The 12770-nt window shown below is 44.7% G+C and overlaps 1 protein-coding gene across 3 annotated transcripts in view; it reads left to right on the top strand.

Moving 5' to 3' along the window:
- Positions 1-12770, top strand: part of Epas1 (endothelial PAS domain protein 1) — an 83524-nt gene that overhangs the window by 59879 nt on the left and 10875 nt on the right. For all 3 annotated transcript variants that reach the window (XM_004839395.3, XM_004839394.3, XM_021253816.2), the window contains exon 7: positions 8893-8999. In XM_004839395.3, the coding sequence (XP_004839452.1) occupies positions 8893-8999 (107 nt within the window). The remainder of the gene's footprint in view (positions 1-8892; positions 9000-12770) is intronic.

Here is a 12770-nt window from a genome sequence, read left to right as displayed (position 1 = left end):
CCAGCCTTCTCCACTCCTGCTTGTAGCTGGGAACATTCTGGCCATTACCTACCCTACTTTTGAAGGCTTGCAGATGAACAGAGCTAAGCCAAACTCAAGCCCCAGTAGACATTATTTTAGAAACATGGTAGTGGCTAAGACCATGGAGCCTGGGGCTGGATGCTACATGTTCCGTTTTAGCTCTTGTTCTCCCCTTGGATAAGTTGCCGAGAGGGCACGTAAGACTGCCCAGGGAAGCTGTGTCTACTCCAGTTTCTAGCTGAAATTGAAGGTGATGACGTGATGGCGAGGCTGGGGTTAGTGTGAGTGAGGATGAGGCCACACCACAGCTCCTAACCCTGGCTTCTCTGCTCTGGGGCTGTGGGGCCTGATGGTCAGGAGGTGGGAGGCAGCGGCAGGGAGAGTAGGTGTGACTGCGCTGCACCTTGTTGTCTGGGGCTCCGCACATGTGCCCTTCAGGGGGCATCTCCCCTGCTTTCCGTAGTATCCAGAGTTACCTTTTTCCACCCCAAACTCTGTGCCACTCCTCTCTAAAATGGAGATGATGCTTTTTCAGCCTGTTCCTCGGGGTCACTGTAAGCTGGGGTCATGGCTGGGAAAGCACTTGGAGAAGTGTACACATGAGGCTTCCTGCTGCTGCTCAGCGTCAGACCTTGGCCTCCCCAGAGCAAATTCTCCTCACTAAGCTCAGGGAGATGAACTCAATTCTTGAGGCCTGTGCCCAGCACAGGAAGAACAGACCACCAGCAAGAAACTGCTTTGTATTCCCCACCAGTGGGAAACCACCAGCCCCAGGAAGGGAGGCCCTGTCCGGCCTGCCCAGGCCATCTCTCTCCGCCCCGGCCTCCTGTCATCACTGGATGCCCCAAAGCATCTGGTTTCCTCACAGGTGTGACCCCTCTTTCCGAGTTAGGCTCTGTCTCTCTCCTTTGATTCTAAACTGAGCCAGAGTTGGTTGTTGGCCCCTCCTTGGAATCAGCCACTATTTGTGGCACAATTTCAGAAGTTGCATAAAAGCATCCTTGGGATATCCCTGTCCTAAAGTTCTGACACAGTGGGGCCAGGATTTGAACCTTTGAGATTGGTGAGTAGTAAAATTAAGAGGAAAAAGGTCCTCCAACCTCATAGGGAGGGAAAGTCCTGCCTGGAGGATTTGGTCCCGGAACTTCGACACAGTGGGCCTTTGTGGTAGTTGTGTAGTTGTTAGTGTTGCTTCTCGGGTTGCTGTGGTGATGATGGAGATGGTTGGAGAAAGATTGTTCCACAGGAAGGCAACAGGGCAGTCCGTGTTCAGGGCAAAGTCACTTATCATATGCAGTCCCTGTATTCACGTGAGCTTTCTGGGCAGAAGACAGCTCTGTGTTGTGTACCCCTCTCTATGGTCGTCTGAGATGACTTGGGAAATCCCATTGCAAGGCCCACATGGCTCTGGCTTCGAGGTGAAGTGGTGCACAGGGTGCCTCAGTTGTCACCTGGGAGCAGCTGAGGGCACAGGGAAGATCCTGCTACCCCAGAGAAGAACTTGCCATCCCTAGATAATAGCAAGAAGAGGATTTTGTTTTTAAATGAATGCTTTAGACTTTGATTCTTGTTAAAGTGAAAAAAAATACCCTGGAAAGTAATTTAGTGTTGATCCATTATTCATTATCTTGATTTGAATGAGTTTCAGGTAATTTTCTGAAAATAGTCACCATTGCATAGAAGGAGAGAGGGAATAAAAACCAAAAAATTGGGTGCCTAAGAGTAGTTAGAGGGGAAATGTACACAGAACGGGGAGGGGCACTGCGTCAGCATCTTAGTGTGTGTCAGGACCAGCAGGCAGAGTAGATCTGGGTTTAATAGAACCTGTGACTGAGGCTTTGTGACTCACAGTGTGGGAGGAGACACTGCCTCTGAGTTCTGCAGGACACACTGTACTTTCAGCAAAATCTTGCCTTTTAAGAAACCAAACGACATGGCCCAACTCTGAATTTGATGATGCTGGGGCAATGAATGCAGAGGATGTAAACACAGAGAATGCTGTACAATACAGAAGCTTTGTTCAACCGATTAGCAGATTATTTAACAAGGGCACAGACATGGCTTAGACTGTTTACGAAGTAACTATTTTAAGTCCTTAATCCATAAGTGTTATTTCTCAGTTACTTTGATGAGGGCTTGTTTTTTCACTCTTTGTATTGGGGCGGAAGGACACACACAAACATGCTGTCCTTAGTACTCTCCTAAGAAAAATGCTTCAAAAGCCACTATCTACAAATGACAGCTCATGGAGGGTGTGCAGGGGGACAAGGGTCCACTTTAATCAGGGAAGTCACTGGATTTAATGACATCTGACACAGGAGGGGGCTATGGTTTCCCACAAAGGGAGATGTTTTCCCAATTTAAAAAGCTAGGAAGAATCTGAAGAAAATCACTTTGATGGCACTTTGATACTTAGTTATATTGAGACCACAGATATGAAAAAGAAAAATCAGGGAAGGGGCTGGAGCTCAGTCATGAGCATTTACCTAGCATGCAAAACCCTGGGTTTGAGCCCCCAGCACCATGAAAAGAGAGAAGGGGGGCGGGGCAGAAAGAAGAGAGAAAAGAGGACTCTAACCTTGTGTCGAACTCTCAGGTTCCCCCATCAGTTGAAGCTGAGAGAGCCCATTCGGAATCATCCGAAATTGAATAAAGGCGTGCAGATGGCTCAGAATGCACTTGTCCTCCCTCATAAGGGGCCAGAGGATCAAATGAAATCCAATATTTAATAATTTTAATAATTTGAGCCATAATAAAACTTAAAAGGTCTGAATCATGTCACATTTAGGTATACAGGTTGAGTATCTTATCAGAAATGCTTGGAACTAAAAGTATCTCCAATTTCAGAGGTTGTTTTGTTTTTTGGATTTGGATATATTTGCACAGACTTTACTGGTTGAGTACCCCTAACCTGAAAACCAACGATCTAAAATACTCTGAAATCTGGAAATTTTTGAACGTCATGTTGGCACACGTTGAATTTTGGATTAAGGATGCCCATCCTGTCTACTGTAGGCATAGCTGGACTAAAGAAAAGACTGTCATGGTTATCAGTGTGACTGATGATGTCACTTACAACTCAAACATAAGTGTTATACTGTTTCCTAAAACACTGAGTAACCCATTCATGAATTCCTATTGAACATCTGCTATATATCTAACCCTGTGTGAGAGGCTCTCATATTAGAGTGAAAGAGATGATTCCTGATCTCCAAGAGTGTAGAGTTTAAGACATAAGCAACTTAATGAAACCACAAGGAATGCTGCAGAATAGCTCATTCCATTCACCCAAAAGGGAGACAAAACGTTTTCACCAGTAGTTTAACTTTTTAAAAAATGAGACGGTTCTTGCCAGGCATGGTGGCACACACCTATAATCCCAGCATTCAGGAAGCTAAGGCAGGAGGATCACCATAAATTCGGGGCCAGCCTGGGCTACATAATGAGTTCAAGGCCAACCTAAAATATATAGCAAGGCCCTGTTCTCCCACCCCGCCCGCCCAAAAAAAGAAATAAAAATTTAAAATTAAAAGTGGAGCAGTTAAATTCTTGTGGAGGTGCCATCTAGTGGTGAGAGAGTGTAACTGTGAAGGAAGCTCAGCCATCCTGAGACTGGAGCATTAATTCACCTGTGGAGCATTAAATCACTGATTTTGTGAGTTCTATGAGTCTTTCTGTGTTTTAGGAATAAATTATGAAAGCAAATTATGTGGATAGGATCAGTATTACTAGGGGCAAACAAGTATCAAAATTACAGTAAAAATGTCAATAAAGAGGGTCATTTAATCTTCACAGAGTAGAGAATTAGAGGGCAACCTCAATTTATAAGTGGATCACAGCAACACAGTGTCATTAAACCAAGAATTACCATTTAGTAAGTTAAGATGACTATGTTCCAAATTCTGTTGTTAAGACTTAGAATTTACAATGAGCTTATTTTATGAAAACATTAGGAATAGTAAAGCTGGTAAAGTGAGGGAAGAGTTGAGGATCATAGAGAATATCAAAGAAAATTGTAAAGACCCATGAGTTGTGAAACACACTTGTATCAATATGCCGGAAGGTGCTTTGAAGCCTGAAAGTAAAATTGACTGACTTCAAGCAAATTAATAATAAAAGATTACATGCCTTTATTTCATATTGAACATAGTTAAGAAATTTTTATTTTGTAACTTTTTAAAAGGTGGATGTCATCCTAAATTCAAGAGGATCTTAAAAGATCTAAATATATTAACCTAGAGTATATTATTATATTACATACATTTTAATTTTAAATAGTATATTCTAAATATTTTTTGCAGACCTATTCATTATTCTTTCTCTAGACATCATAAGTCAGAGAACATTGATATATCTTTAGATCCTTGAGTTAGAAGGATCTTTAAATGTGTTCCGTGTGCATTTGTATCTGCCCAGCTGAGAATGTTATCAGCCCTAATAGTTTGTGTGTGTAAGAAATGCTTATATGTTGCCCTGCTTCATCTAGATAGTTCAAAGTACTCCCTGGAAGAGGAAATTCTATAAATTCTCTCTGGAGTGTGTTTCAAAGTTTAATAGACCTCACAATTCAAAAGCCATTCTTAATACATGATCTGTTTACTTGTTATAGCTCAAGACAGATTTCCTCTTACTGCTTGTGGGTGTTCAGGTAATAGAAGATAGCGGTGGCATTTGGTGGCACTCATGGTAGGATTGAGTGGGGCTTCCTTCCTGTGTATGAATTCACCCAATGGGTACCCCATAACACTTCACCCTGACAGGATGGAAACTGGCTTTCCATTAACTACAGAGCCAGCTGCACAGATTCCACATAACTGTGCAATATTTGAGCAAAAGGTAAGGCTTAAGGACTATTGCTTAAATTGGACAAAATTTGGATAAAGATATGTTAAATAGGCACTGAAATCTGAGTTAGTGAATGATTTAGGTATTGTTAAGGAAATCAGCATCCAAGCTTTTGAGCATGCAGAGAAAGCAAGATGAGAAGACCCGGGGTTGCCAGAGGGTGGGAGGAATGAGCAGACTTCAAGTATTTATTAGCAACTGCATTCTTTGTGGTTGTGAAGCGCTTAAAACTTTTATCCTCTTAAGTAGTTTAACCATTTTCTACCACCTTGTTCACATGAGTAATTTCCTTAGCAATACTTTGCTCAGGCAGGGAACCAGGGTAAAAACTGCTCCCAGACCCTGCTTGTCCCCAGGCAGTAGCATCGGAAGCCAGGGAGCTTAGGCACAGGCTGTGGTGGCACAGACTGGGAAGAAATGGTGCCACCTGGGGCCTGTAGCAGGATTTCTTCTGCCTCTTGAGGTGATGGCACCGAGAGAAGAATTTCCTTCCTGGCCCTTGGCTCCAGGTAATCCATTTTGAACAGAGCTGCTGGATGTTTTTAAGGATAAAGAGCAGTTGAGACACAGTAAACAATGTATTTCACCTTTATGAGCTGTCACACTCCGAAGTCCAAAGCCCAGCACCTTGGCCCATGCATTTCCTTGATGTGACGCTGATTTCAGAACCACATAACCCTTTTCTCCTCTGTATTTTATTTTCTCTTTTCCTTCCTCTTTGCCTTCTTGTGGGTGCCTAACTTGGGCTCCATCTCTCTTCATCTTTGATCTTTTTCTATGTCTCCTCTATCCTCTTCTTGAAAATCCAGTGCATTAAACCTTTGACACTTCTTTCTCCTCTTAGAACAGCCCTACTGAGTTAACTTTTAAATTTGTGGATGACCCCAAACTGATTTTTTTTTTCAGTGAGCCAAGGGTCCTTAATTAGGAAGAAAAAAAAAATGGTTCCCTACCCTGATGAAGAGAGCAGATGAATCTGTTATCACGGAGCCCCTGAAGTGAGCAGGCCAGCCTGTGTGTGCTGCCATAGCTGCCCCTATAAACAAGCTGGGTTCGTTCACCTCCCCGCTGGCGTCTCTGCGCCTACAGAGGGAGGCGAATGACCATTAGCCTGAAGTCGGGGTTTCCTGGCTTTGTGAAGTCTGACAACTCCGATGTTCTTCAGTGGTGTTTGGGGAAGGGGTATTTCCCAGGTTTTATAGTAGTCTGTTTAAGGAATGAAGAAAGAGACGTTAAATATTTATTTTAGTTGACAAGATAAATGAAAGAGCCTGCTGGGAAGATAACTCGCAATTCTGAAATCTAGGTTTGTTTGTCCACTTCCAAAACATAGCCATTGTGTGCCCTTGAATGGATGATATGTTAATTAGATTTAAAAACCATCGTATTGTGAGGCTGATTATAATATTTACTTTGAAAATTTTGATTTAAAGATCCTAATCTTGAAATTTAATTCCTCCAGGAAATAGAATCTTATCTTTCCTAGAATGCCCCATAGACTGACTCCTTTTTGAGAAAATTCTAGGTCTGGCTAGAAACGGTTCAGCAGTTCATCTGGCAAATCCGTGAGCCTGTATATAGCCAGCCTGGTATCAGCAGACCACCAGGTGCAGTTCTGATCCCAGGCTAAACTTAAAAGGCATCTGACCCAAAAGAAAAGCTATTCTGAGCTGGTTTTAGTGGCACACTCTTATCATGTCAGCTACTTGGGATGCCGAGGCAGGAGGACTGCAAGCTTGCGGCCAGCCAGAGCAGCTTAGCAAGACCCTGTCAAAATAAAGTTTTAAAAGGCCTGAGAATGTAGCTCTATGGCAGTGCATTTGCCTAGCATGTGTGAGGCTCTAGGTTCAATCTTTAGCATCAAGGAAGAAACAAAACAAAACAAAAAAAAGCAAAGGAAGAGCTACTTGGGAAGATCAGCATTCTTTTGTCTCTTTGTTCTGTCTCAGTCTCCATCTCAGCCAAGGCACTGCTGGTCAGGCTGCAGGGAACATGGCCATGGCCTGTAAGTTCTAAGACTCTGCTCAGGAGCAAGTATGGAGATGAGTCTTGCCCTGAGCCTGGCTGGTTGGCCTGAGCAACTCTCTGGAGCAGTCTCCCCTGGGCTATATCAGCTGGGTCCTAAGCTTCCCATTCCCAGTGCGCCTCCCTTTGTTTGACACAGGCTTTAACCTCCAGTCTCTTGAGTAGGCAGAGAACTTCCCTCTTCTCCGCTTTCTTAATGCCAGACACTTTACAGAATGGAGAGCACAGGTTGAGTACCACAAAGGATGGCAGAGGCTGTGTGTGTGTGCGCACACTATGTCTGCATCACCAGAAGAGGCAATGAGGCAGTTCACCATGCTCAAGGAAGAGAAGTGGATCTTTAGTGCCCAAGTTCCTCAGCAGTGCTGGAACAGACAGGGCTCTGGCTGTACCTCAGATCCAAAGAGAAGATCAGTCTACTTGTCAGCTACTCAGGTGCTTCTAAGGAGCCATTTTAAGGGAGACAAAAGGAAAAAATGACCCTTGAGTTCAGGGCCTGACAGCGAAGGATGTGAAGAGACAAATGCATACTTCCTGATGGCACTGTCCTTTAGGGCTTCATGGGGACTAGTGGTGAGGGCTCTGTGGAAAAGGGGAGGTCTCTGGCTGGCCTTGTAGGAGTCAGGCTTGGAGAAGACACTAAAACCCGGCAGCAGAAGTGAGCTGGGGAGGGGACTGGGGGAGTGTGGAATAGGACTGTGAGGGCAGGAGCACACAGCATGCTACAGCTGAATTGAAAACCAGATGCCATGGAAGACAGAGAGTGGATCCTGGGTGGCACTTGGAAGTTGGATAGAGTGGTTGGCAATAGGGGGAGCTATAGATGCTTAAGGAAGGGGAGAGGCAGGATGGGAATTGTAGGAGGGTTGCCTCTGTGTGCAATCTGACAGATATTCAAGTTAGCCTGTTTGGAGGGGGATTGAGAGCAGAGATAGGAAACCAAGGCATCACCACTTCTGCTTTCTGCTATTGCCCTTTTCTCCATGTTCTCAGCCCCCCAAGTGGATGCAGGCCAAGGCCATACCCAGAGGTCGAAGGCCTCTAGAATCCTTCCTGACTTGTGATAGGTAGGATAACAAGGCAACTAACTCATAAGAAATATGTAAATAACAAAGATTGTGAAAACAAATAATTTAGGTATGACATGGGAAAGTGGCCAATCTGTCGGTTTTAGGGCAGGGCTTGGTGTATGCTCATGATTTGAGTTCAGAGCAAAGGTCCTAAAGGGGTTAAGTGATTCTTCATTGTTGTCTACACTTGCCTTTTCCCTGTCCACTTCCCATCAGAATGAGACACCTGAAATGAAGCCTGGGGCATGTGGGCCAGCCATGCTCTGCCTCTGCAGAGCTGCCTGTTTATCAAGGAGAGTGAGACCAGGCACTTTTGCAAATGTGATTTCATGCCTCTTCCTGTCAGCAACTCCTGCCTTCCTGCCTTTTCCAGAGATGGGGGACCAAGAGAAGCATCCCCAGAAGGCAGAAGCAAGCACCTAAGGGGGGCATCCCGGGAGTGAAGTTGAGCATGGCAGCTCTCCCTGCTGACGCCACCAAAGTTCTGTGTTAACACAGAGCCAGAGGTGGCTCCCTGCTGCTCTCCATGTGGGCCTGCAGATCTCCACTTGCATTGTATCACCCTCCGAGTCAGGAGGCTTGAGTTTCATTCTTGCTCTGTCCCTGGACACTTATGTGGACAAGAAGCCAATTGCCTGCCCTCCTGGATGTCCAGTCCCTTGTCATGTGTGCAGTAGGGTTGGGGAGAGGGCATCCTCTGCTTTACTTCCTCCCAAACATGATTACAGGAAGGGCAGAACAGTGAGGGTTTGGAAGGACTCAAGATCACAAGTTGAGAATGATGAGTTTTTGCTGGAATAAATGATGGGACCAGGAAGTTCAGATTATGTTCATTTGAACATGTGCATTTTATCTAGCTTCTGGATTTAGCTTCTTGAGCCATGTGCACATGCTACTTTCCACCTCATGTGCTGTTTTTGCTTTAATTCAGAATCACAGAGCTGATTGGTTACCACCCTGAAGATCTGCTTGGCCGCTCAGCCTATGAGTTCTACCACGCACTGGACTCAGAGAACATGACCAAGAGTCACCAGAACTGTAAGTTCCAGGAGTACCTCGTGGGGCATCCTGGGGTTCATGGAATCTGGCCTTGAGTGGGATGTGATGGGACAGAAGCCTGGGTCACTTCCTCCCCACACGATCCTGTGTGGCAGATGAGACCCACTCCTTCATGATGGTTAGTAAATCAAGCTGCCACCAGCCTGTATATATAGAACACTCTCATGCAAATTAGCAAAAGGACCCTTCCTCCAGGGGCACACCCATGCCAAGGCATACGGCTTGGAGAGTGGAGGGTGGGCTGAGTCTCAGTCCCCACATACTACCACCTCTGCTGGGAACACTCGAGCAGTCAGCAGTCTGCACAATCCTCTAGGAGAGCCCTGTAGAGAATAATTCAGGACAACATATAACTAACTTGGGTCTCTGGACACATATAAGTATATCTGTGCATTATATACATGCATGGGGGAGCAGTTAGGGGAAGAAAGGGCACTTGAGTCGGGCCTTGAAGTATGGAGGGGGTTGAGACTAGGTAGCGGGAAGGCAGTGTGGGACCACTTCTTACAGGTGCAAGGAGCTTGCTTGCCGGTCAGTATACCTTTAGAGGAAGCTGTTGAGCACACAGCACTGGGATGCAGGGACTCTGGTCTACAGCTTGGGAAAACCAGTGTAATGAAGGAGGGTTCCAGGATAGGGCTGGCCAGTAGAACCTTCTGCCATAGAAATATTCTATATGGAGGCCACGTATGGCCTATGCAGTATTTGAAATATGGTTGGTGCAATGAAGGAACTGAATTTTTAAACTTAATTTTAAGTAGCCATGCTTGGTTTGTGTCTACCCTATTGGGCAGGGTAGTTCTAGAGTGTACACTTGACCACGTTTCCACTCAAGAGTCCCATTTGCAAGTGACCCAAAATAATTTCCTTGAATCTGGGTACCATCGGCATGCAAAGACTCTGGACCTAACACCCTGTTCTTGGCCAATAGGGACCATAGGAATTGGTAGACCTGATCTCTATCCTAAGGAATTTGATTTCTAAGGAAAAAAAGAGGAATGTGGTTTCCCTGGAAACTAGATGACTGATACCCTTAACGTGGTATCACCAAATGAATAATGTTTGGGGAAGAATAGATTCCAAGGATGCCCACATTGATGTAGACAGAGTTGCTGAGAAGAGTATAAAAGGATGAAAATGGATAAGTCTGAGAAGATTCCCAGTGGCCCTACTGGCAATGAAGAAAATGGACTCTATTGGTCCATTGTTCCTAAATCTATCCTTATATCTCATTGCCAGGACAGCTGAGGCTCAGAGCAGCCAACGGATTGGCAGCCCACAGCTGCACATGAGCACAGGTGACTCTCACAGAGGTCTGCTCTTTGTCACTGGCCCTTCTGTTTCCTCCTGGTGGCTTTTGTGTTTGATCTGACAGTACAACAGGGGCCACAGTGATATCTCAAGCAGGTTTTCTCTGTGGTTCCCAGCAACAAAAACACACAAAACCCTAGGCGCAGACCCACTCAGGAACCCAGGGATGGGGAAGGAGGCGGTACTCTTGTGTACCACGAATGTGACCCAGCTCTAACCTGCTCCAGCTTTGAGGCAGGGTTGTAGGATGTGGCTCCAGGCTTCTCTATGGGGCTCATGCTTTTCTGATCCCAGAGGGATGGGTCCTGCTCCTAAAGGCAGACTAGCAGGGTCAGCCAGGCATCAGGCTACAGGCTTAGCTTTGACCTGCTCATTCCCCAAGGCCTGGCCTTCTGCACCTCTGTGCCTTTACATGTAAAATTTAGATAAGTCCAGCTTCCCAAACCAAGGAGGAAGCCAAAGCAGGGAACAAATGTAAAAAATTTTGGGGAATTCTTAGAGAACAGTATTGTACTTTATCTTATGGAGAAACTACCATCAAAGAAACAAAAAAGGGGGGACTTTTAACCCCTTCGATCTATTAAAAGGATTCTACCCCTATTGGTTCTGCTGACTCCTAGGAAAAATGCCAGGATTTTGTTGTTTTGTTGGTGCTGCTGCTAATGCTTTATTGTTTAAGCGTTAGGCACACTTAGAGGTTATTCATAGCCCAAATAGAAATCACAGGTTCCCCTTTTCTCCTGAGAGAGCCACAAAAAGCTACCCTGAACTCAGAGCCCTGTGCTCAGCCTGCAAGTCCACATCCTGGAAAGGTAAATCTTCATGGGTTGAAACAGGGTTAATGTCATTTATGACAGGAGTCGGTCTCCCCAGAGTATGGGGGTATGTGTGTAATTTGTCTTTGGATTAATAAACTTGCACAGATTTGCACTTGTGCTGTGGAGAAGCTAGAGGCCTAGGTTTGAGGCTGGTCCAAGTTTACATACTGAGGTCCTGAGTTGTCACATGTATGTGTGTGTCTCATCCTGTCAGTGTTTACCAGGGAAGCTCAGTCTTCAACCAGATTGAGATAATTGAAAGCCATCATTTCCAAATGGATTAATAATTTATACATTGTCACTCTCAGAGGAGAGGCTGGGGTCGGCTTCTCTTTGTTGTTTGAGGACGTGTGCTCTTAGGAAAACAAGATTAAAGGCCATAAAAAAGCCTATTGCCCTACTAAGTAGCAGGCCCCTCACCAAGGCTGGCATTAATGAGCAGATGATTAGAAAGCTGCCATTAATTATATTCTACTGACAGAGCAGGCCCTTGCCTGCAATTACTAGAAACGCAGTTAAAACCTCTGCTTGCTGCACTGTTCAATCAAAAAGAATAAGAGGCTTGAATTTGGTTTGCATTAAGAACTGTCTAAATAATGAATGCCAGGCACTTGAAATTGTGCAAGCAGCATCCCACTGCAGCAGTGGGTCCTGGACGGCACAGAGAGGGGAAGGGAAAAGCCACAAGGTAATGATTTGGTTGAGGAATCCAGCAGGTTTCCCTCCCCCTCATTTCTGACTCCAAATGATGCAGTAAGAGAACACTGTGCTAGGAACCACAGGACCTGTCACTTAGCCCCGACTTAGTCACTGTTGTCCTGTGTTATGTGAACTGAGTCATGACTCTCCTGGCCTTACTTTCCTCATGATAACACAAAATGATACTTGTCATCCCTGTGGCACAGGATTTTGTGAAAAAAGATTAGACTGGGATGATGCAATCACTTTGGAAAATAATTTGATAGCTTCTTATGTATACTTACACTTAGCATATAATCCAGCAGTTGCACCCAGGAGAGATGAAAATATCTATACAAAGATTTACACACAAATGTCTATAACAACTTTATGACCAAAAACTAAAAACTCAACTAGTTATGGTACATCCATACAGTGGAATGCTTCTTGGCAATGAAAATGAATGAACCACAAATACCTACAATAACATGATGAATCTTGAAACATGCTGATTTTGACAGAGCCAGACACAAAAAGTGCACACTCTTGTATGATTCTATGTAAATGAAAATCTACTAGAGACAATATATGACAGTTTAATCAGTAGCTGTCTGGGGGGAATGATAGAAAAGTGCTTATACCTTCACCATGGTGATAGTTAAGTGCGTACATTTGCCAAAATTCATTGAAAATGAGTGCATTTTTGAAGGTAAGTTAAATCTCAGTGTTTTGAGACAAAGTCTCACTTCATAGTTCAGCCTGGCCTTGAACTTGCTGTGTAGTTTAGGCCAGCTTTCAACTCACAGCAATCTTCCTGCCTCAGCCTCCTGAGTGCTGGGATTACAGGCATGCGCCACCACAGCCCACAATAAAGTTTTTGAAAATGAAAAGCTAACAAAAGCCAGAGTAGGAGTCTTTAATTTAGCCTATAGTCCTATGTGCT

This window comes from Heterocephalus glaber, unplaced genomic scaffold, assembly GCF_053883595.1.
Source record: "Heterocephalus glaber isolate CG9 unplaced genomic scaffold, H.glaber_assembly_v1.0 deba00001457, whole genome shotgun sequence".
Taxonomy (NCBI): Eukaryota; Metazoa; Chordata; class Mammalia; order Rodentia; family Bathyergidae; genus Heterocephalus; species Heterocephalus glaber.
The sequence above is the reverse complement of the archived record's forward strand: the minus strand, read 5'-3'. Positions and strand labels throughout refer to the sequence as shown.